The sequence below is a fragment of the Condylura cristata genome, unplaced genomic scaffold (assembly GCF_000260355.1).
Source record: "Condylura cristata isolate star-nosed mole 26May11 unplaced genomic scaffold, ConCri1.0 scaffold00006, whole genome shotgun sequence".
Classification (NCBI taxonomy): domain Eukaryota; kingdom Metazoa; phylum Chordata; class Mammalia; order Eulipotyphla; family Talpidae; genus Condylura; species Condylura cristata.
The window spans coordinates 41,671,229-41,693,691 of record NW_004567107.1 but is presented as its reverse complement, the minus strand read 5'-3'; the positions used below and the strand labels follow the sequence as shown (position 1 = coordinate 41,693,691).

Here is a 22,463-nt window from a genome sequence, read left to right as displayed (position 1 = left end):
AAGAAAAATAAATTAAATCTTAGAAAAAGAGGAAATTATAGGCAGTGTTTACCTTTTACTTTGTTTTTGCTTATCCTAGAGAGTTAGCCCACCTGCCTCTTCCATGCGGCTGACACATTTGCCCCGTGCTAGCATTACTTATGTTTATATGAGTGGGACTAAAAAAATACATAAATGCAGCTGACTTTAATTTTTTTTCTAATTTGGTAAACTAGGATTCTAGATGGACTCTTGAATATATTTTGGTGCAAGCTGATGCTTATGGTTTGTATAGGAAAATGAATGTGTTGAGATGTGTGTGACTTTAGGAGATATGAAAAAAAGCAGTAATTTGTAGGTTGAATCATATTTTGTAGATAATTGATTAACTGAAAGCTATTCACCCACTTATTTTAGACTCTACTTCCTAGATCTTAGTTCATATTAAAGTCCCAACATATCAAAATGTTTCACCCTTAATAAATTGGCCATCAAATGTTATGTTGAAATGTATTTTGACACTATTATCATGGACACCTATTCCTATACTGTCCAAAAGATATATACCTACCTCGTATTGCTTTCATTCTTAAGCAAATTTATACATTTTCAAAAACTGGTCTCCTTTCTAAGTACCTCCCCTGTTCTATTTTCACAACTGGAAAAAAAAAGTCTTTATCCTAACTTATAACACTGTCTAAGGGGGAAAAAAATATCCTAAAGCTGTCATGAGACATTAAAGAAGATAGGATAAATTTGAATGCCTCAGGATTTTTGTGTAGTGCAAAAAGCAAGGAATAATTGGTTTGTTTTTTCCCATCTAATATTTTTAGGTACAAGCCTATGCAGAAAGTGGATGGGGTTGCAGATGGTTTCACAGGAAGTGGTCAACAGACAGGCACATCTGTTGAGCAAACTGTAATTGCCCAAAGTCAACATCATCAACAGTTTTTAGGTATGTTAAGGTGTAATGCATATTAGTTGCTACTAGGATTTTGAAAACAAGAGAACAAATAGTAGTGTTTTCTCCAAGTCTAATGTCTATTATAGTTGTTAATGACATAGAAAAATTTCTTTGTGCTGAAACTATGCACATTATATGATAGGTTTAGTTCACTTCTACTTTCTCATGTTCATTAGAGCTTATTTTTAAGAATCTCAAACTGTGTAGGACTTTGAAGTGTATATGAATTAAATTGTTTTCCAAGCTTTAAATTAATTGGGCTTTCATGATCAACATTGTCTTGTGTTTACTTTTAATAGTAACTTCAAGTGTCAAGAAAGTATTCTCATTTCTTATGTATACAGTCTTATAAAAAAAATTATAGACTTAAAAAATCATTTAATTCAAACACAATACTTTTTTTTTTTGTATTTGAATTGCTGGTATACATTTTATTTAAAGTGTTAGGAAGTAGAACTTGAACATTTTATATATTCTTGTAATAGCCAAAGGTGAAAAAAGATGGCACTTTAATTCAATTGACAACTTTTCTGGAGATAAAAATGCATAGTTTCTGTACAACAAATCAAAAAAGTAGACACTATTAGAGTGTGTGTGTGTATGTATCTGTGTGTGTGTATATGTGTTTATGTACACTTTCTGACAAAGATAATTAAAATAGGTTCCCGGGTCAGAATACCTACTAAAGTTGGAAACTTTATGGCAGCATTTCCCCAACTAAAGTTCTTAGGTGTATTCTTGAGCTCTTTATATAAGATTTTTGTGTGTGTGATTTTATTTTACTTAAATGTTTCACAAAGTAAAAGTATATTCTAAAAGAATTACCTAAACAATTGAGATGAACATTGTTCTGCAGTTTTAGTCCCACATTTGTATTTAAATTTGATAAGGGAGGTACCAAAGTGTATTGCATTAATTGTCCAGAGCTAATGAGAACAGAGAGAGACTTACTATGTAAATTACGCCTTCATCCCAAGGGAAGGCTAAATGATGTCCCAGTGCTCTGTGTGGAGGAAAGTTTCACAGCTCATTTGAATATAGAAGAGTAATGGGAGAACCAGCCACCATGAAGTACGTGTTGGTATAGGCCTGTCAAACTCAAAAGATCCTGTGCCACAGCAGTCAATACCGTATTCATGTTGCAAGAGGTAATTTAGTCACAGGACAACAGCATCATCCATAAAATCAAATTAATGTTGTTAAGTTTAATATTATTTTTGTACTTTTCTTTGCATTTATTTACAATCTTTTTGGTTGATGGTTATGTAAAAGGTTTGAACATCGTGAATTTAAAGCTAAATCTAATTTTTACATACTTACATGATATAGTAATAAAAATAACTGAAATTAATACTGAACATTTCAAGATATTTTTCTTTTAATAGGGACCCTATACTGAGAGATATTGTGATATGTTATTTTCAGTATAATTTAGAGTAAAAATTTAGTTTCTAAAACGTTTTTGAATATTTCCACTCTTCTTTTGTGCTGATAATGTTGAAATTTTCCTTGTAAAATTTTAATATGAAAAGTCCTTGCTCTTTGGACCTCTGACCTTTATAACATTTTCATTTTTAGTCTTCTTAAATTTTCCCTCATTAATCTGTAACTGGCACCATCCACAATAGTTTTTTTTTATTTTATTTTTTTCTGTTGTTGTTATGGTAACAGATGCATCTCGAGCACTTCCAGAGTTTGGAGAAGTTGAAATCTCTTCTCTGCCAGATGGTACTACCTTTGAGGATATCAAGTCACTACAGAGTCTTTATCGAGAGCACTGTGAGGTAAGTCTTTAAATAGTAATTTCTGCCAGACAACTTGCTAAAACAAAATAGTCAAACTTATTCCTAGAGGACAGAGAAGTTAGTTTGCATTGTTTGAGCATTTTTTAACAAAAATTAATGCTTCTATTCCGTATTAGAGTGGAGAAGTGAGCATTGGAGAATAAATTTTACCCTCCATCTTTTAGACTATTCTAATATAAATCCTTTGAAACAACAATTCCACCTCTAGGTATTTAGTCTAGAAAATGCTTACACATAGGCAGAGAGATAAGTGTACAAGGCAGTTGGTGGTGTTTGCTGTTTTTAAGGCAAAAGATTGGTAATACCTTCATTGTCTGATAGGGAACTGAGTAAAATACATCTGTACAATTTGCAGAGTACAACCTGTAGGGTATAATCTGTAGAGTACAATCTGTAAAGTAGAATACTATGTATCCATTAAAAAGAAAAGATGACTTTAACTGTACTAACATAGAACAAGTGCTAGAATTTAGGGTAAAAACAGTGTGCATACCATGCTATCATTTGAGTCAAAAAGAACCTGAATGCAATGCACGCATGCCTGGAGAAAGAACAAGAAAATATTAATGGTGGTTGTCTTTATAAGGAAACAGGGTAACTGCGACCCAGAAATTCAATTTGCAGCACACCCTGTCTTTTGTCTTTCAAACCATAAATGTGTGTTTCTATTAATTTTTTTTCCAGAAAGATTTCCTAAAGCAATAAATGGGTCCCTTTCAGGGAACATAGAGACACTAATTTTATTTTGTTTTTTGTGGTTAGTTAAGTTTCTTTTAGTATTTCCCCTCTACTTCTACTCCCTTTCTGACTATTGCACATCAGAACTGGTTACATGGTTTCCAGAAGAACTCTCTTTAAGGCAGTTTGTTACTAGAATTGCAACTCATCTGATAGAAGGGGGTAAAAGATTATCATGAGAGTTTTCTTAACTGTGTCTCGTTTTAAAAGAGGAGTCTGTTTAATAGTTAAGTAGCTTTATTCTACGTAGTAAAAAAAAAAAAAAGATAATCATTTGGGTTTCATGGACTATCCTCCTGACTTGACCCTGAAGTATGTAGTGAGAAGTCTTAGCCCATAACATTCACAGATTTACTTCCCACTCCCAAAATAAGAAATGCTTGAGTTAATCTGTGCGCTTTTCAAGTATACTAAATGTTTAACAACCATGGGTGTTATCTCTTTATTAACAAACCATGTGCCAGCAGAATTTTTCAACATTTCCTGATAGTATATTCCCAACATTTCTTAAATGATGAAGAGCACTTAATATTTGTTTTTCTTTGATTACTCTGATTTTCCCAGTATTAAAGATTTTCTGGATAATTCTTATACATCTAGAAAAAGATTGTTTTTATGTGTATATCACATATATTCAATAAAGAGTCTATGCATTTCCTTATTTCTTTGTGTTCAAGTGTTAAAGAAAACCAGCCTGCACAAATACAACTTGAAATTTTAAAAGTTTCTTATATTTATTCAAAATTTAAACAGAATGTACTTATTTATATTACCAAAGAATGTACAGTAAGATTATGGTAGTTGAATCTGTATTCTGTACCTTTCTGGGCCTAAGAAAAGGAAGAGTAGAAGCAATCCTGAGTCAAAGGGAAGCAGTAGGTGAAGAAATGAAAAAGAAAGTAAGAGAGGAAAATGGAGAGGAAGAGAAGTAAGCAAGAAAATTGGAAAGAGAAGTAAAACTGAGAGTCAAATATGAAGAGGAATACACATTATCCTGCTTAATTTCTCAAGTCATTTCTTCCCTTCTCTTCCCAAACTGATCTCTTGTTACCCTATTTCTATTCACAATAACTTTAAAATATTCCTGACAATACAAAACTTTTTCATAAGTTTTGTTGAAGACAACCATCAGTATTCATAAGTACACTATATGAAAAGATATGGATATGTATAGAAATTCATCTTTGTAAGAAATGATAGTCCTTACAATGGTCCCCATGTTATTTACCAGTATATATGACACCATACGATAAAAAGAAATCTAAGTTTTTCCAATACTTAGAAGTACAGATATCTAAGTGTCATATCCAGTCACTTATCAGTTGCCATAAATCAGTAGAATATAAATAATTTTGTTATATTTGCCTATGTATTTTGATCTGAACATGCTTGAAAGTAGGTGGGCAAATGCAAAAATTTTTATTCACTTGTAAAACTATCCCAACGGAAGATGATGTTACTGTCCTTCACAAAAGAATTATTTGAGGTTATTTTATTTGAAGAATTACTGAATTTCAGGTGCACGGTCTTCTTACTTGCCTTATTTTATTACATATTTCCTAGAGTATACATTTTCATAGAAGATTAATATACCTAATTTGCTTACTATTTAGAAGTCCCATAATGTGTTTTATCAAAGATATTTTCTTAAGTACCACTAGTTTTGTTATTGCACTTGTGCTTTTAGTATTGTTAATGTTAAAGGGTAAAGGGTATGTTAATTTGTTCCCTTCCCACTATTTTCATCATGCAACTATTTGCACTTTTTCTACTGTTCCCAGAAACTGCCCATTAACCTCAGAGCACTTTTGTATAGAAAATCAGTTATTCTCTTATCTGGCAGAAGTGTTATGTACAGTGTTAGTTTCCTTTTGTTGCCTAAAGATCTTCCTCAGGGCCCTCCCTGGTGGCTCAATGGGTTAGGAAGAAGCACTGCAAGCTATCCGCAGCTGCTTCAATGAGAGTTGGATTCCTGGCCCTGGAGGTGATCCACATGGTATGGCAGATCTCTCCTGTCACGCCTGCTGCTCCCCTCAGCAGTGTACTTTGTCAATCTGCCTGTTCTACTCCCTACTCTGTCTCTGGTGAATACTCTTACTGCTCCTGCACCTCTGGCCTGTACCCCAGTTCTGTATGCACAAATAAATCTTTAAAAAAAAAAAAAAACAAACTTCCTCACACTGACTCTCAGTATCCACTTGTTGTGTCTTAGTGCCATGAATTATGTAGCTGTTGATGGAGCTGTTTTACCTGTCCTCATCCTCATTGCTGACACATTATACTGACTACTTTTGTCTTTCATGCTCAAAATAATCACAGAATCATGTGTTCTTTGTACAAACAAGTTCTTTGATTTTATGATTGCTTTTATTTGAAGGCTAATTTACAAACTAATTGCTCTGGCAGGGTGAAATTAAATATGAACATTAAAAGTTAATGAAAGTGGCAAATTTTAGCACCATCCAAAAAAAAAAGTCCTTGCTGCAGCTGGAATATCCTAGGAGACAAATTTAAGGAGGAGGAGGAGGAGGCAGTAAGGCTCCTCACCTCCAGGGTTAGGAAAGTTAAAACTGCTCTGTAAAGGGAGTGTGTAGAGTTATGTTTGAATGAAGAGCATTGCAAGATCAAAGAGAAGTACTGTGCTATTTTTTGTCTAGATACTTTCTGTCCTTTGAAGACTGGAATTTCTGCCCCAGCCTCTACTTGCTGGGAACTGGAATTCATGGTCTGCAGCCTCAAACAGAGCTCTAGTTGCTCTATGTAAGCACTGCTACACCCTCTGTTTCCATCTTTTATGGTCAGTGAACACACCTAGCCCAGTAAAGACTGATGTCGATTGACTATCTTCCAAGTCTGAGTTTAGGAAGAGAGGCAGCAACTACAGAGTCAGGTGGAAGCAGCAGGGAAAAGAAAGGGGAAAAAAGTAAGAAGAAAATGGAGAAGAAAGAAAAAAGCATGGACATTGAAGAACATTAAAAATGAGGGTGGCGGTCCCTCCCTGGTGGCTCAGCAGGTTAAAGCACTGCAGTAAGAAGCTAAAGCCACTGAAGCATGAGTTCGATTCCCACCCTGGAGGTGACCCACATGGCGTGGCAGACCTTCTCTGACCCGCCCAGTGCCCCCCTGAGCAGTGTACTTCGTCAGTCTGCCTGTTCTGCTCCCCACTCTGTGTCTGGTGAATCCTCTCACCACCTCTGCACCTCTGGCCTGTACCCCAGTTCTGTATGCATAAATAAATAAATCTTTAAAAAATATTTTTAAAAAATGAGGGTGGAATAGGAGGCCTTTATGAGAGGAATACAAATTGCCCTGCTTAAGAAATTCTTCAAGTGTTATCCCCTCTTTTCTTCCCCTGGCTATTCTCATTTGTTTTTCTTTTTCCATTGCTAAACTTTAGTCTAGTTTGACCATGTTAGCTTTTGAATCCAAAGGTATCTTTTAGTCCTTTTAAAGTTCTGCTATATTATGTACTCTTCACTCATCCCCATAAGAAATATTGTAAAGTAATACCTGTTACCATTTTGTTTTGCAGGCAATATTGGATGTTGTTGTGAACCTTCAATTTAGCCTAATAGAAAAATTGTGGCAAACATTCTGGCGCTATTCTCCCTCTACTCCAACTGACGGCACTACCATTACTGAATCAAGGTCAGAATCAATATGCTTTTCCAATTAATTTTCATGACTGAGTAGATGCAGCATCTAATAAATTAGAGATATGTATACCAGTTGTGAACTTTACCTGATAACATTAAATGATAGGTTGAAATAAACCACAAACTATTCTCTAGAGGTTTTAGTGTGTGTATTTTAGCTCCCATATTTATTGATTTGGGGACTGCGGTAGAGCTATTTCATCCTCATGGATTTAGTATCATATTTGCCTTTCATACCATCAGAAAGTATTAACATGCATAGGCAGCTCTGGGGGAGTGTTATATATATCCAGCTGTATGGCACCAATTCAATGGTGTTATAGTTCTAACCTCAGTAATATTTGATAAACTAAAACTATTTTTAAAGTCCATTTTCTTTTTTATCCTCATTTGCCATCTATTCATTTGCTACATTTATTCACACCAGCAATCTGAGTGAAATAGAAAGTCGACTTCCGAAAGCAAAGCTGATAACTCTGTGCAAACATGAGTCTATCCTGAAATGGATGTGTAACTGTGACCATGGGATGTACCAGGCTTTGGTGGAGATTCTCATCCCCGACGTCCTTAGACCTATTCCTAGTAAGTTAAATGCAGACAAATACGATGCTTTTGTTCTCATACATTCCACCCAGGAAGTTTTGGGGAGTGACATTGCAATCTAGCGTAAGTCTAATCTCATTTGGATTTGCCAGATGGAAAACATGCAACATAGAGTATGGCATGAAAGTAGCTAGAGCAAAATTGTACTAAAAAGAGAAAAATTTATGTTTCCAGCTTTTGTTTTCTTATTTTGCTAGAAAAGCCAACCTATAGAACAGACAACCCCAATGACTAATTGCAAGAACACTCCTAGGCCAGTCAACTATTTAAAATTTATTCTACACAAAGACATAGTTTCCTTCGTAATCTCAGTTTTTAAAAAAATCTGTAATTGCTAGGTCTGCCTTTTTCATGATTGCTTTTGAAGTGAACTGAATTTATCTTGGTTTCCACTGAAGCTGAATTCCTTTATAAAAGCATTTATTTTGTCACCTATATCATATTAAGAACTACCAATGCAGTTTCCATTAACAGTAATGGTTAACTGACATTTTGAAAGAAAAAAACTATGTAACTACACAAGCTTTGTATTCCCACCATGAAGAAATAGGAATTATATAGATAAGTTAGATTACTTCTTTAAAGTAATGATGCTTTTTAAACTACCTTGTAGTGAATAAAACTATTTTCTGCAAGTGTCAACATAAATGCAACTATGGATACTTGTGTTAAAGGCAGCTGAATCTGAATTGATTTTATGCCTATATCTTCATGAGCACATAACTAATGACTATAACTTTGAAAGTATTTTAAATTTTAAAGAATTCCCACTCTACAGTAATAATCATAAAATAAAACAATTTTTAGCTTTTGAAATTGTACTTCAAGTACACTGTTCTAAGCTGATTTATTTAAAGTTATTTCAGAAAAAAAAATAAGTAGGAATTTATTAGCAGGCAAGAAGGTAGAAATATTAACACATTCATATTTGTACTTTCTTTTCTGTAAATATGATAAACAAGGGAAAATACAAGGTCTTTGATATGTCATCTACCCTCTAAAATATATGCTTAGACATGAAGTTACATATATATATTCATAGAGATAAATTCATATAGAAATATAATTTTAAAATCTAGCTGCAGTGTGGTACAGTTTTATAAATTGCTAATATTTCCCACACTATTTGCACCAAGTTTCCTCACTAAAGATTATTAAAAGTTGGGCCCTCCCTGGTGGCACAGCAGGTTAAAGCACAGCACTAAGCAGCTTAAGCCACTTCCGCATGAGTTTGATCCCAGGCTGCCGGGGAGGAGATCCACATGGCGAGGAAGACCTCTCCTGACCCACCCACTGCTCCCCTCAGCAGTGTACTTGGTCGATCTGCCTGTTCTGCTCCCTGCTTTGTCTCTGGTGAATCCTCTCACCCTCCACATCTCTGGCCTGTACCCCAGTTCTATATGAATAAATAAATAAATTTTAAAAAAAATTTCATCTTTTAAAAAAAAAAAGATTTATTAAAAGTTGTTGTTGGCCCTCCCTGGTGGCGCAGCAGGTTAAAGCACAGCACTGAAAACTTGTTGTCATGGAAAGTATCAATGTTAAATACTCTGCTGATTGTATTCCTGAATCTGATTTTCCTTATTTTTATCTTGTTTCCTGTGCCCTGAGTAATCACCTCTAGGAACATTTAAGAGAAGTTGCGTGGGGTAGCTCATTAGCCTATGACATCTTGCCACCAATATCTAATTTCTCTCATGAGGTATAAGAAGAGATGTCAATGAGCATTTTCTTTTTTAAGGCAAGTCAACATCAGTAGTCATTAAAATATTTTTAAACCGTGTTTCCATGTTAGCATCTCAAAATTTTAACTTGTTAACTTAGCAGTTAACCTAACTTAAACCATACATCACTTTTAGCTGACTTTGACCCACAATTTGAAGTATATAATACACTTTACCTTTACTGCAGATTTGGATTTGAAACCCAGTGTATTCAATCAAGCAGTTCATCTCTGCATTCACTAGGCAACTCCATCTCAGGAATTTCCACACAAAGCTAGTTTATAGTTCTCTGAAATTACAAGATACACTAATGTTCTATCCTACCAAGTAAATATGGAAATTTAATTGCCATTCTACAATAAGACTTAACAAAATGAAGCTTACAGTTTGGATAGTTGTCTTCTGATTATATGCATTTTAATATTAATCATGAACAGGTTGAGACAAGTTAGCTTTAGAATAGTTTTAAATTTCAAACCATCCATTCATGAGAAAAAGTTGTCAGAGTCAATCTGCACAATTTGATCTGACATGAATCCCTATAGAGAAAGAAAACTTAATTTTATTTCTAAAAATTATATTTTCCTGGCTACTAGTACTTCACTCAACCATTTACTGTCCAGATGGTTTTCCTTTTTTTAGCCAAAAAGAAGTCTGCATATCACACTAATTTAAAGTCAGCTTGAAGCTACTATATTCTAAAATACATTTATCTGAAAATGAAAAAAATGTTCATGTAAAGAATTGTATAAAAATCAACTGGTAGCACTTAGAATGTGCAATTATATTAAACCAAACCAAATGTCATTTAGTACAACAATGTAAGCTTATCACCATTTGATATATAAAATATTTTATTTTATAATCTCCCTAGCACCTACAGTCAAATTAACATATTATAAAACAATTTTTCCTGATTCTTGGTTTTTTTTTGTTTGTTTGTTTTGTTTTCAGATTCAATCATTGTTAGATACTAATACAGAATACAGATAGTTCAATTCAATCTTGAACAAAATTTTACTGGGTTTCAAAAAGGGTTAATTTTTTTCACTCTTTTCATTTCCATTCATGCCTGCCCTCCATGGTTCTAATACATAATATAGCAGAAAAATACTTTTCTTTCTTTTTTCTTTTTTGACTCAGATTAGAAGCTTTGGAAATTTCAAAAGATTAGCACTAAAGAAATTTCCAGTTCACTGTTTCCATGGTTAAAGATTTAACTATTTTAGCCTCTTTTCTGTCATTTGACCAGTTAAATCATTTTAAAATGTCATATTTTATTATTGGATAAGTAGAAATTAATATATGTTGCAAGTGACTTGAGTAAACTAAATTATTCCCAAACCTGTTCTAACCTAAGTAATAGAGGAAACATGTCAGACTCATTAAGCACAGAAAGAAAAACCAAGGAATTTAATCCCATTGGTACCATTAACATTTTGGTGGGGCTTGGGAAAAAAATATAACTTCTGTTTGTTAGTGTAGACTACAAATCGTAATGCCTATCCACATTCTAGGGCACCCAGGGGGAATATTTTTATGATGTGAGTGTTTCAAACATGTATGTGGTAAATGTCTAAAACTGTGGAGCTTTAGCCACAGATGAAGTGAAATTGCTACTAAGCCAATTACTTCTTGAACAAGAATCCTATCTTTTACTACAGAGCAGTCTCAGTAGGCAGGTCCCTTCTTGTAAGAGTCATTGTCTTCCCTGATAACTGAAGATGCTCCTAATCATTGTATGACTACCATAAAAACTATTCTCATGGAACTATCCTGTCTCAGACTGTAACAGATATTGAAGACTATGGAATGGACTATTTTAGTAGTATTTTAAGAATAATGGTCTCTGTGACAATAATTTTATCTCACTGATCTTTTATATTTATCTGGGAAATGAAACAGAGAATAGATACCCAGAATTTCAAGTCAGGCAATTTTAAATTTTACCTTACTTTTGAAGAAGAATGAGAGATAATTACTCTAATGGATATGTTCTAGTGTAAATAGATGCATAAAGAAAGCTTTGTAGTTTTTTCTTTTTAACTAAAGAAAATAAGGTTAAGAGCCTGAAAAATCAAGAATTTATAAAAAAAATACTTATCTTTTGAGCACAAAGCTGTTGAATAAAAAAAATGTTTAAGATAGAAAATTCCATAAGTTTATTCACAACTGGTATATGTTGCTATCTATAGAAATGTTTGAATGATTTCATTACCCACAGTGCCATAGTATTTGGGCCAAGGTAGCTTTAAAGGGGGAAAAAAGGCCAAAATATAATTTTTAGATTCTTTTAAAGTAAGGAATAATGTTAAGTCTCATCAATGAGGAAAATAAAAGTTCTTGTGTTAATTTTAGATGTCATAAATACATGCTTTCCCTTATATTTGCATAAAGATTAATGTTCTTTGGATCTTTTTCGTTTTGCTTTTATTCTTTTAACATTCAGGTGCCTTGACCCAAGCCATTCGAAATTTTGCAAAAAGCCTTGAAGGTTGGCTTTCCAATGCCATGAACAATATTCCACAGAGAATGATACAAACCAAGGTATACTTTATGTCTTTGATTTTTATTTTAGTTTAGAAAATGGTTCTCAAATATGAATTTCATATCTGTCACATAGTTATATAAAATGATATTTAACAGGCATATAGAAAAGTACTTGCATAAGAGACATTTGTTAATACTCCTTTCAAAGTGACTAAAGAAATATTTTAAGTGTCCTTTATTTATAAGCCCTTTTCTGAAATGTGTGTTTCATATTGCTTAAGCTCAAATATTAAAAAAAAAATTAAAAAGGTTCAATTTGAATTAGTTTTACATGTTTACAATTCACTACTACAATTGTTGTCCTCTGCAAAATTCATGCAAATTAATATTCTTTTTTTGTTCTTTAGGACTTTTAACATTGGGAAATTCTTTTGTAAATCAAGTAATCATTCCTAAGCAGGCAGTTTCCCATGATCAATATATATCAGGAATTTTTTTTTTTCTCTCTCTAGGGAGAGAAATTCTAGTCTTTATGTTGTCCTGTTCTCACTGTATTACTTTGTTATTCTGTGAAAATACCCCATGGAAGGATTGGGCTGATTCTGTCTAAACCTAGCTATTAAAAAATCAATGACTTTTTGTCAATCACTATATCCACATTCATACTCCAGCAATATGCTTTTGCATTCATTTCAGGGGGTACTTGATATATTGAAGCTCTTGTGGCTGACAAGTCTCTATGCAAATATAAATAGCTCCCAGTTTTTTCTGCTTTGACTTAAGGTTTACAGTGACACTTATCATCTCTGAAATTAAAGAAAGACATTTCACTGATCTTCCAACTTAGATTTTTACTCTAGAGATGTGCCATCAATCCAGTAGGATTAGTGTGACATAAGCTATTTAGATTTAAATTTTTAATTAATTTCAAAATTCAGTTCCTTAGTCACTCAAACTTCAAGTTTTCCATAGCTCTGGGCCTCCCTGGTAGCACAGGGATTAAAGTCTTAGTGCTATAAAGCTGTCATGGCATGAGTTTGATCCCCGGCCAAGGAGCTAACCCACATGGTGCTGTAGACCTCTCCTGCCTTGCCTGTTACTCCCCTCATCAATGTTATTTCAGTAGATCCACCTATTCTGCTCTCGACTTTGTCTCTGATGAATCCTCTCACCTGCTGCGCTTCTGGCTTATATCCCAGTTCTTTTATGCATAAATCAAATAAAAATAAATCTTAGAAAAGCAAAACACAAGTGTTCCACAAGTTCATACAGCTAGTCTGACTTACAGAGCAGGACATATACATAAAAAGCATTTCCATCATTACAGAAAGTTCTCCCCAGCAAGGTATTCTAGAGTCCCACACTGGGCAGTAAAAGAAGGTACTGTTTTATTATGATGGTCACAGGAATGTCTTCCAACTTATTGTCAGTCATTATAGTAGTATTAACAACAGCTGAAGTTAAATCTTTCCTGTTATAACCAAAGTGGATGTGGCAGTAATCCAGTTCTAATATTTGCTATCTCATTGATCTCCAGAGTTGATTTGGATGTTCTACCTTAGTAAAGGTTACCTTCTCCTATTCCCTTTTCAATGATGTGCAGTCTTTTTCAACTGAGTGCTCATTAAATGAAGACAACCTACCTTGACAGTGCAGACAGCATAATTAGGTTATTACTATGGCCATTGTTATAAGAATGTCTGGGTTTATATTCCAAAATGTAAGGTAGTGTCTGTCTAATCATAGCAAGGTTACCTCTTTAAGTCAGTATGTATCTAATTGGATGGTTGAGAATTGAACAAGGTAATGTATGGGAAGTACTTAGTAATGTTTCACATACATTGTGTGTACTTAATTAATGTAAATTATAAAAATGGAAAAAAATGTGCAGGTCTTCTTTGAGAGTATGTGAATTTCTCCCAGTGCCACATAGTCTTGAAATATCTTATTATTAAGATGAGCAACCTTTGCCCTTTGAACATCCTCTACCACTCAGCCAGCTGATGTTCAGTCAATGCTGCTAACATACGTGTGATTTTAATGTATTGTAAATAGTAGTTAAAATGTTCCTTAGATCTACTGTACTTTAAAAAAAATTCCATGAGCTATGACACTCAGATGTTTACCTGGAGTAGTATTTTTTGGCATTATCTTTCTTATCTTTCAGCATAAGCTGGTTCATTCATTCTCAACAAGAAAAGTGGCATATCTAAAGGAGGGAATATTTATAGAGAGTTTAAGAAAGTTATGCTTATAAAGGAGTAATCATAGTTAAGGAAACCAAGGAAGAATGGTAAAGCACCCCAAGACTACTATTAGTGGGAAGTGCTAACCATCTCTATGTCTGAACAGGAAAGAGGTGAAAGTGAAGGCATTAAGATATCCTGTAATTTGGCCCTGTCCTCAGGTCTTTGAGCTTAGAGGAGGAAAGAAAGTTTTGCCAAAGCAGAGAGGTTTAGGGGGAGAGAGAGAAAACACACAGATTGTGGCAGAATAAATACTGTATTTAGGGATAGTAAATATTTTTCAACCACTTTTTCCCATCCTTCAGTCTCCTCACAGTGTTTGCCACTGGTCAAAAGTGTTTGCCACTGGTCAAACCCAGCTGGAAGCCAGTGGGTCTGGAAAGAGGATCATTTAGTCTGTCCAGATCAATTTTCCTGGACAAGGATAGAAAGTAGACTTTTTAAGGCAAATGGAAATTTCCTGGAAGCCCTGTTATACAAAATCAAATTCTGAGTTATTCTAGTTGCTTGTGGCTAATAAGTTTATTAGACTTGTATTTGCTAATAAAGACTGTAACCACTCCTGTTCTACCACAGAATTACCCAAGTTTCTTTAAACAAAGGTAATAACAGTGAATCTGAATGATAGTGTTCTGAAATTGAGTGTGTTTTTTTTTTTTTCCATTTAAAAGAATGGACTGCGTGCTTTGGTTTTCTGAGTATAAAGAGATTTTTTTTTTTAACCTAGCCTGTGGTTGACTGTCCTACAGAGAATAAAAAAGAAATGAAAATCAATGTTTTTCCTACTTCTCTAGACAAAGTCATTTCTTGCTGTGGAGGAGTAGTTACTTGCAAGACTGGCTTAATTAAAGCTGCACTTACATGTCGAAGAATGTGGGAGTTTGTTTTAGTCATGACCTCAGCCTATTCAGAAGGAAAATAATACTTGGTTTAGAGATTTAAATGCTATAATTTACAAGTACGCTCTCTCACCAAATGAATTTGAAATGAGTATCAGAGGGAAGCATTTAAAATTTGGCAGGGGAAAAAAGATCTGAAGATTGCAGTGGTTTCTTTTACTGGAGGGGGAAAAAATTCCAATTTAATTGGATTTATTTACAGGTTGCCGCTGTAAGTGCCTTTGCCCAGACTCTGCGAAGATACACATCGCTCAATCACCTGGCCCAGGCCGCTCGTGCAGTGCTTCAGAACACATCTCAGATAAACCAGATGCTCAATGACCTCAACCGTGTTGACTTTGCCAATGTCCAGGTACTCTGTTATCTTTCAAAACATGCCTTTTTAGTAAAGATAACCCATTTTTTTTCCCTTATGTAAGATCATCAAAATTTGTTTCAATGTTCCTGAAGGAGGAGTTTCATCTATCTATGACTTCATTGCTCTTGTTTTGTAGTTAAAGTCTGCTAAGATTTATAGTACTAGGTAGCAGTGTAATATGTCACCAGAATTTGCTAAATAAAGTAATGAGAATCACAGTAACAGATGCTAGATAACCAACAAATTGAAGTTGTTTTTTTTTTTAAGATTTCTTTATTTATTTATGCAAAAAGAATTGGGATACAAACCAGTAGTGCAGGGGCAGTGAGAGTATTCACCAGAGACAGAGTGGGGAGCAGAACAGGCAGATGGACAAGGTACACTGCTGAGGGGAGCAACAGGTGGGTCAGGAGAGGTCTGCCGCTCTATGTGGATCACCTCTGGGGCCAGGGATTGAACTTGCACTCAAGCAAATGTGCCTAGCTTGCAGTGCTGCGTCCTAACCCGTTGCCACCAGGGAGGGCCCCAGATTAAAGTCTTAACAACTGCTAGCTATGAGATTTGGGCAAACTACTTGCTTACTATGATTTTCACTTTTCCCACCTATGTTGCCTTTCTTAAGTTATTATTTACATATTTAGTACTTCAGGGAACCCTTTTGCACTGTGACATACACAGAGATACCCATTTTTAATATTGTCCCCCTTTTGAAAGAACTAAGAACATTTGAGTTTACATAAAGTCTGCTAAATATTTGTTCATTCAAAAAGAGTTCAATACAATAGCTACAATATATTTAGCTATTTTGATGGTTCAAGTAAAAAAATATTTTTTAACCTGTGATTAAACTACTCACTTTATATATATATAATTTATAACAGTTTATTTTTACATCATTTTGTACATTTTTTTTTCCATCTCAATTTTAATCCCCACGGGTTTAATCCCCATCACCAAGTCACCCATGTGCCTTCACCATAATCCCGTGCACTTCCCTCCCTACTCCCCCCCGTTTTTGATCCCATCCCCTACTCCACCCCCACAAAATGTCTCTAGTATATGGCTGTTCATTATTCTTGTTATTTTCTTGCCTGGTCCATTATACTCCTGCTATGAGAGAAACCATCTGGTATTTTTCTTTCTGGCTTATCTCACTAAGCATGATCTTTTCCAGCTCCATCCAAGTTGTTGCGAAAGACATGTGTTTCTCTTTTTTGGTTGCTGAGTAATATTCCATTGTATATATGTACCACATCTTTTTAATCCAGTCATCTACTTTTGGGCATTTAGGCTGCTTCCTTTTTTTTCCAATTGTAAATAAAGCAGCAATAAACATTGGGGTGCAGGTATCTTTTTCAATCAGTGTTTTTGTGTCTTTTGGGTAGATACCTAGGAGAAACCACTCACTTTTTTAAGTACATATAAAATCAGCTAAATTAGGAATAACATTATATATATAATTCCCAACAATAAATTATTTTACTTCAAGTGCTAAAGTAATGAAGCTAATTATTACCATAGAAAAACAGTGCACCATGTTACTAAATAAAACACTTCACCCAAAACATAGGCAACAAAATAAAAAAAAAAATGCATGAACTGAATCAAAATTAAAAGCTTTTGTGCTTTTGTACTTTTGTTTAAAAGTAACGTCAAAAAAGGAAAATGACAAGGAGAAAAGATTTACAAACTGTACTTCATATTTAGAGCTTATATATAGAAGATATAAAGAACTATTACAACCAGTAATAAAAGCATAACCCTATTGAATGATGGGCGAAGATCTGAATAGACACTCTCCAAAAAGAGAATTTGTCACAAACAGCCAAAAGCAACTGAAAAGCATCACTAGTCTGCATGCAAAACAAAACCACAGTGAAACGTTTCATACATACATACTGAAATGAGTATAATCAAAAGGAAGGATAATATCCTTTTGTTTGAAGTGTTTGAAGATGTAAAAACATGAACTCTTACACGCTACCAGTTAGAATGTAAAATACTTCAGCCACTTGGGAAAAATGGTCTGGTAGATCCTCAAAAAGTTAAATATAAAGTTACTGTATGACTCAGCAAGTTCACTTCTAGGTTTATACCAATACATTAATAACAGCATCGTTCATGTTAGCCACATAAAGTAGACATAAGTCATGTCTGGTAATTGATGTTTATAAAATATAGTATATCCACACAGTAGAACATTATTGGACAATAAAAAGCAATGAAGTTCTGATACATGATATATTGTGGCTGAACCTTGAAAACATTGTGCTAAATGAACTAAGTCAGAAACACCTAAAGTATGTTTTGATTCCATTTATCAAATAGCTAAATCTATATAGACAGCAGATTAATAATGGCCCAGTAGGGCTGGGGCATAGGGGATTAGAAAGCAACAGATGAGAGATAAAGGTTTCCTTTGGGGGAAATGAAATTGACTGTGATAATGGATGCACAACTCTGAATATACTAAAAGAAATCATTCCATTTCTACTTTGAATGAATAAATTGTGTGATGTACAAATTATATCTCAATAAAATGTTTAATAAACAATACTGCTAAAAATTATTTCATTTCCTAGAAATTTTAACCTAAACTTCAAATCTAATTTTATCACTTAAAATATATCAAGTATGTATAAAAGAACAAGAATATATCAAATAGAGGACTATGAGCACCATGGTGTTCACTTCATTTTTCCCACCTTTTACTTTTCACAGTCTTACTCATTTGAATGAGTGATTATTTTCCTAGGGAAAATCTTTCACCACTTCATTTTCCTATAACTAAGTCATCTTTTCCTCAGACATGCAACTTAGGTTTTGTTTTTTTTATTGAAGTGTAATTGATTTTGTTTTATTTCATTGGTAGCATTACAATGGATTTGTTTTCTCACTTTTTTGGGTTATGTTAGTGGGTAGCTTTTCAAATGTATTAAGGACTCAATAAGCATGTGTGGGTTGACCTGATAAAACTGTTGCATAGATTTGTGTTTATTTCAAAGACATTCTGATTCTTAAGCTTCAGACTCCTTAATATCTTGGACATAATGTGTTTGTAAATTAGGGGCATCTTTAATAGTCAGTCTTAGTTTTAACAGTTACAGAATTTGAAATGACCGTATTCTTTTCATAAAATATTTCATATTTTTATTTTCAAATTATAATAAAATACTGTTTATGTAAGCATGTTGAGAGTAAATTGTAGTATATTATACTTTAAATCCAGCCTCATTTTTATTTATCCAAGTTAGGTTTTAGATTATCATTCTTTTTTTAACAAAAACTAACTGCTAACCAAGTAATGAATTTGAATTTATGATGAGATGAAATTAAATCATTCCAGGAATACTAATAAATTCCTCATCTGTTATGAATGTACAAGCCAAAAACAATCCTCCCCTACAAAGGCAGCAAGGTTTCAGTTTTGCAGGATGAAAATTGTTTGAGAGGTATATTATACAGTGAGGGTAATGTAGTTAACATCCCTGTACTGCACACACATTAAAAGAGAAAATGTAATACATTTCATGTTATGTGTTGTTTGTTTTTTTTTTTTTTAACCACAATAAAAGCAAATGCTTAGTTATTAAAGAAATAACAAAACCTGCCCTATTCTTTCCTCATGCCTTATTTTTTCCTTGACTTTTCTTGTGGACTCTTAAATCATTATAAAATTTCTGGGAATCATTTGACAGTACACATTGGAATGTCTTAATTATTTTTATATTAACCTATGATACAGAAATAAGTGCAAAAATAAACAAAGATATAGGATTGCTAACTTTCCGGCATTACTTCTGAAAGTAAAGAATTGAAATGAACATAAATCGTAGCTCTATAGAATTAGTTATATAAATAATAGTGTAACCATGCATTCAAACAAATTCAATCACTGAGTCATAAACCACATGCAGACATTAACCTACATTGGAAATGCAGTTATCATAATTCTTATGCAAAATTAAGACTTTCAGAGTGTATAATATGTTCCTCTTTTATTTTAAATACTTTCCTATGCATATATTGCATGTGAAATATTTGAAAAGTATGTGCATCAGCCTGTTGTAGTTATCTTAGAAATTCTTAATATTTTGTTTCTTTTGTTTATTTAAGATTCACCATATTTTATTGTATTTATAATATTTAAAAGTTATATTTAGAAGTTTACATCTCAAAGATTTTATGACTAAAATTAGATAAAAGAAAGAATCGTAATGGTAGATAGAGCTGAGAACACAGAAGAAACTACATATTCCTGGGGAAATGAAATGAGTTGACTTTGGACATTTTTGTATTTGAAGTGCCTTCTTGGTGAAATTTCTCTTGAATAAGTAAAATCTGTAGGATCAAGAAAGATAGTAGAGCCAAGGAATAGAAATTAGGGATCTATTCATTTGAAATTGTCAGTTTAATAAACCTGTGTTCGTAAGAGCGTATAGAACAAAAGTTGTAGACACACTTTTCAGAAATATTCACACATATTCACAGTGTCTTAGAGAATTAGGGATTTATAGACACCCTTCCACAGAATCTTATCTTGAAAATATTATCTGGATGCTATGAATCCAGCTTAAAAACTCTTGTCATATATATCTTAATTTTATGCTTAGGGAAAATGAAGCCCACTTAGATTAGATGAATTGCTTGAGGTCAGTTAAATTGATTGAGGTCCCAGTGAAAATCCATGTCCTTTGACTGAAAGTCAAATATTGTATTAGCAGATAATTTTATTTTGTCACTGAGAGAATAATTTTTTTCATACAACTTAACATTGAAAACATCATAAAAATTGTGGCAGCCTCCTAACAATTAGCCCAAAACCCTCCTATTTTCATTGCTATATATAACCAAATATGAAACTTCCAATCAGAACCAAAGGGACACTAATGAATTTCTTAGCAGAGAGCACATCTATGGCTTTCAAAAGCATTTTTGTTACTATTGTTTTCAGTTTTGTTAACTAATTTGCATTCATACCCTTGATTGCCCTTGAGATTTCAATTTCCAGTACATAAAATTCAGACAACACTTGTTTCTACTTAAACTAGTGTTAAATATTAGTTTCTGTTTTAGTCCCTAAAGAACTCTTTTGACCAACTGAGTCTATTCCATCTAACTGAACCTAAATCTTCTCAGATGAATTGACTTTACAGTTTTATATGACAAAAGGGGGAAAAAAGAATGTTTGAAATGATATTGAAACTGAATAGAATGAAAGACCCTACATACTACATACTGTAACTTCAGTTTTTCTTAAGTGATTGCATGTTTTGGGGAGGAGCCTAAGTTCACACACTAGATAATGTAGAAAACCTAAACCATTATGTCATACCATATATTTTCATGTACAAAAGCAATGTTAGCTTCCTTAATAACTGACAAGTAAGCATTCATTTTAACTCATTTAATTGTTTAAAGCTGTCATTATAATTTCCCATTCATGTATATGGTTTCTGTGCTGACACTGAATGAAAAGACACTGAGTTGAACTTTACTTTTGCATTTTATGTACTATCCTAGGAGCAGGCTTCCTGGGTATGCCAGTGTGATGACAACATGGTTCAGAGACTAGAAACAGACTTCAAGATGACTCTTCAGCAGCAGAGCACCCTGGAGCAATGGGCTGCGTGGCTTGACAATGTGATGATGCAAGCACTGAAACCCTATGAAGGAAGACCCAGTTTTCCTAAAGCTGCCAGGCAATTTCTGCTAAAATGGTCTTTCTACAGGTATCATCCCAATTTTTCCTGTTTAGTTTTCACATTCTGTATCTATGTGTGTATACATCTCAGATAAAAGAAGTTAGTGAAGATTTTAGTTTTCATAAACCCACTTTTGTATTATTCTCCAACCAGTACACAGATAACAATACTGTGGATTTGTACCAGGAGGTTTTTGGAAATAAACTTGCTTGCTAGGAAAAGAAAACCTCTAGCTCAGAGACCTTGAAGGATAGCTAATATTTCAGTCTTGATAATGTGTTTGGCAATCATCAGGAAAGGGCTCCAGTCCTTCTTGCAAAATCACATCACTCAGGCTTTTTTCTTATCAGCACTGTACTTCTTTCAAGTGCGTTTCAGTGATTCTCTAACTGTGACCCTAGACTAATAGTATTACTATTACTTGGAAAGATGTTAGAAATGCAAGTTCTCAGGCTCCTCCCCAAAATGTACTTGAGTCCAAAACTATGAAGATGAGACACAGTAATCTTCACTTTTTTTTAAAAGTCTGACTATAGAATTGAGATTACCAGTGGGGGAGGAGGAGAGGCATGTAGAGAGCAAAGTGTAGATGGGATTTTGGTGGAGGACGATGGATCCTTCTGTGGAAGGATTTTGTGGTAGCATTCATTTGAATGTGTGTGATCCCATTTCTCTGAAGCATATACATTGGTCAAAATAAAGTTATCTCAGTAATTAGATAGATAGATGTTAGATGATTCCAAATTATGCTTTGGACTATTCAGTTAATTTCTTAATTTTATTGATTACAATTGTTTTCAAATTTAGAAATTACAACTGTTTCCTAAACATCAGATTTAATATTTTAAAAAAAGTTCAGTACTTCCCCAAAACTGCTGAATCTTGTTTTTAGGAGTACTAAATAAGAATAATGAGGGTAACCAGAAACTATCTAGAAAAGGCTTTAAAAATCCTGATGACTCTAATGCATAACTAGCTTGAGCTAAAAAATATAGTAGAGAATACACAATGGATCACTTTTGAATAGACATATGTCGGTGTAAATGTATGTTTTTGGTGATCATAGGAAAACCTTAGAAGAAAAGAGCTGATAATATGAAATCAGATGTTAGGATGAGCTGCTCACCAAAGATCTGCCCCAAGAATTAAAAACTGAAAGCTGAAATGTACACAGCAATGCATTTTCTATTACTATTTTCTTTCACCTCAGTATAAAGTAGTCCAAATTTTAAAGTTTCTTCCATTTCTAAGCTATTGACTACCTACCAGCAGGATAGTATCTAAATGTACCTTCTC

At 33.7% G+C, this 22,463-nt stretch overlaps 1 protein-coding gene across 2 annotated transcripts in view; it reads left to right on the top strand.

The window, feature by feature from the left end:
• RFX3 (regulatory factor X, 3 (influences HLA class II expression)) overlaps positions 1 to 22,463 on the top strand; it is a 262,431-nt gene that overhangs the window by 204,004 nt on the left and 35,964 nt on the right. For both annotated transcript variants that reach the window (XM_004677634.2, XM_004677633.2), the window contains 7 exons: positions 813 to 934; positions 2,615 to 2,727; positions 7,019 to 7,134; positions 7,570 to 7,724; positions 11,919 to 12,016; positions 15,307 to 15,456; positions 20,986 to 21,194. In XM_004677634.2, the coding sequence (XP_004677691.1) occupies positions 813 to 934; positions 2,615 to 2,727; positions 7,019 to 7,134; positions 7,570 to 7,724; positions 11,919 to 12,016; positions 15,307 to 15,456; positions 20,986 to 21,194 (963 nt within the window). The remainder of the gene's footprint in view (positions 1 to 812; positions 935 to 2,614; positions 2,728 to 7,018; positions 7,135 to 7,569; positions 7,725 to 11,918; positions 12,017 to 15,306; positions 15,457 to 20,985; positions 21,195 to 22,463) is intronic.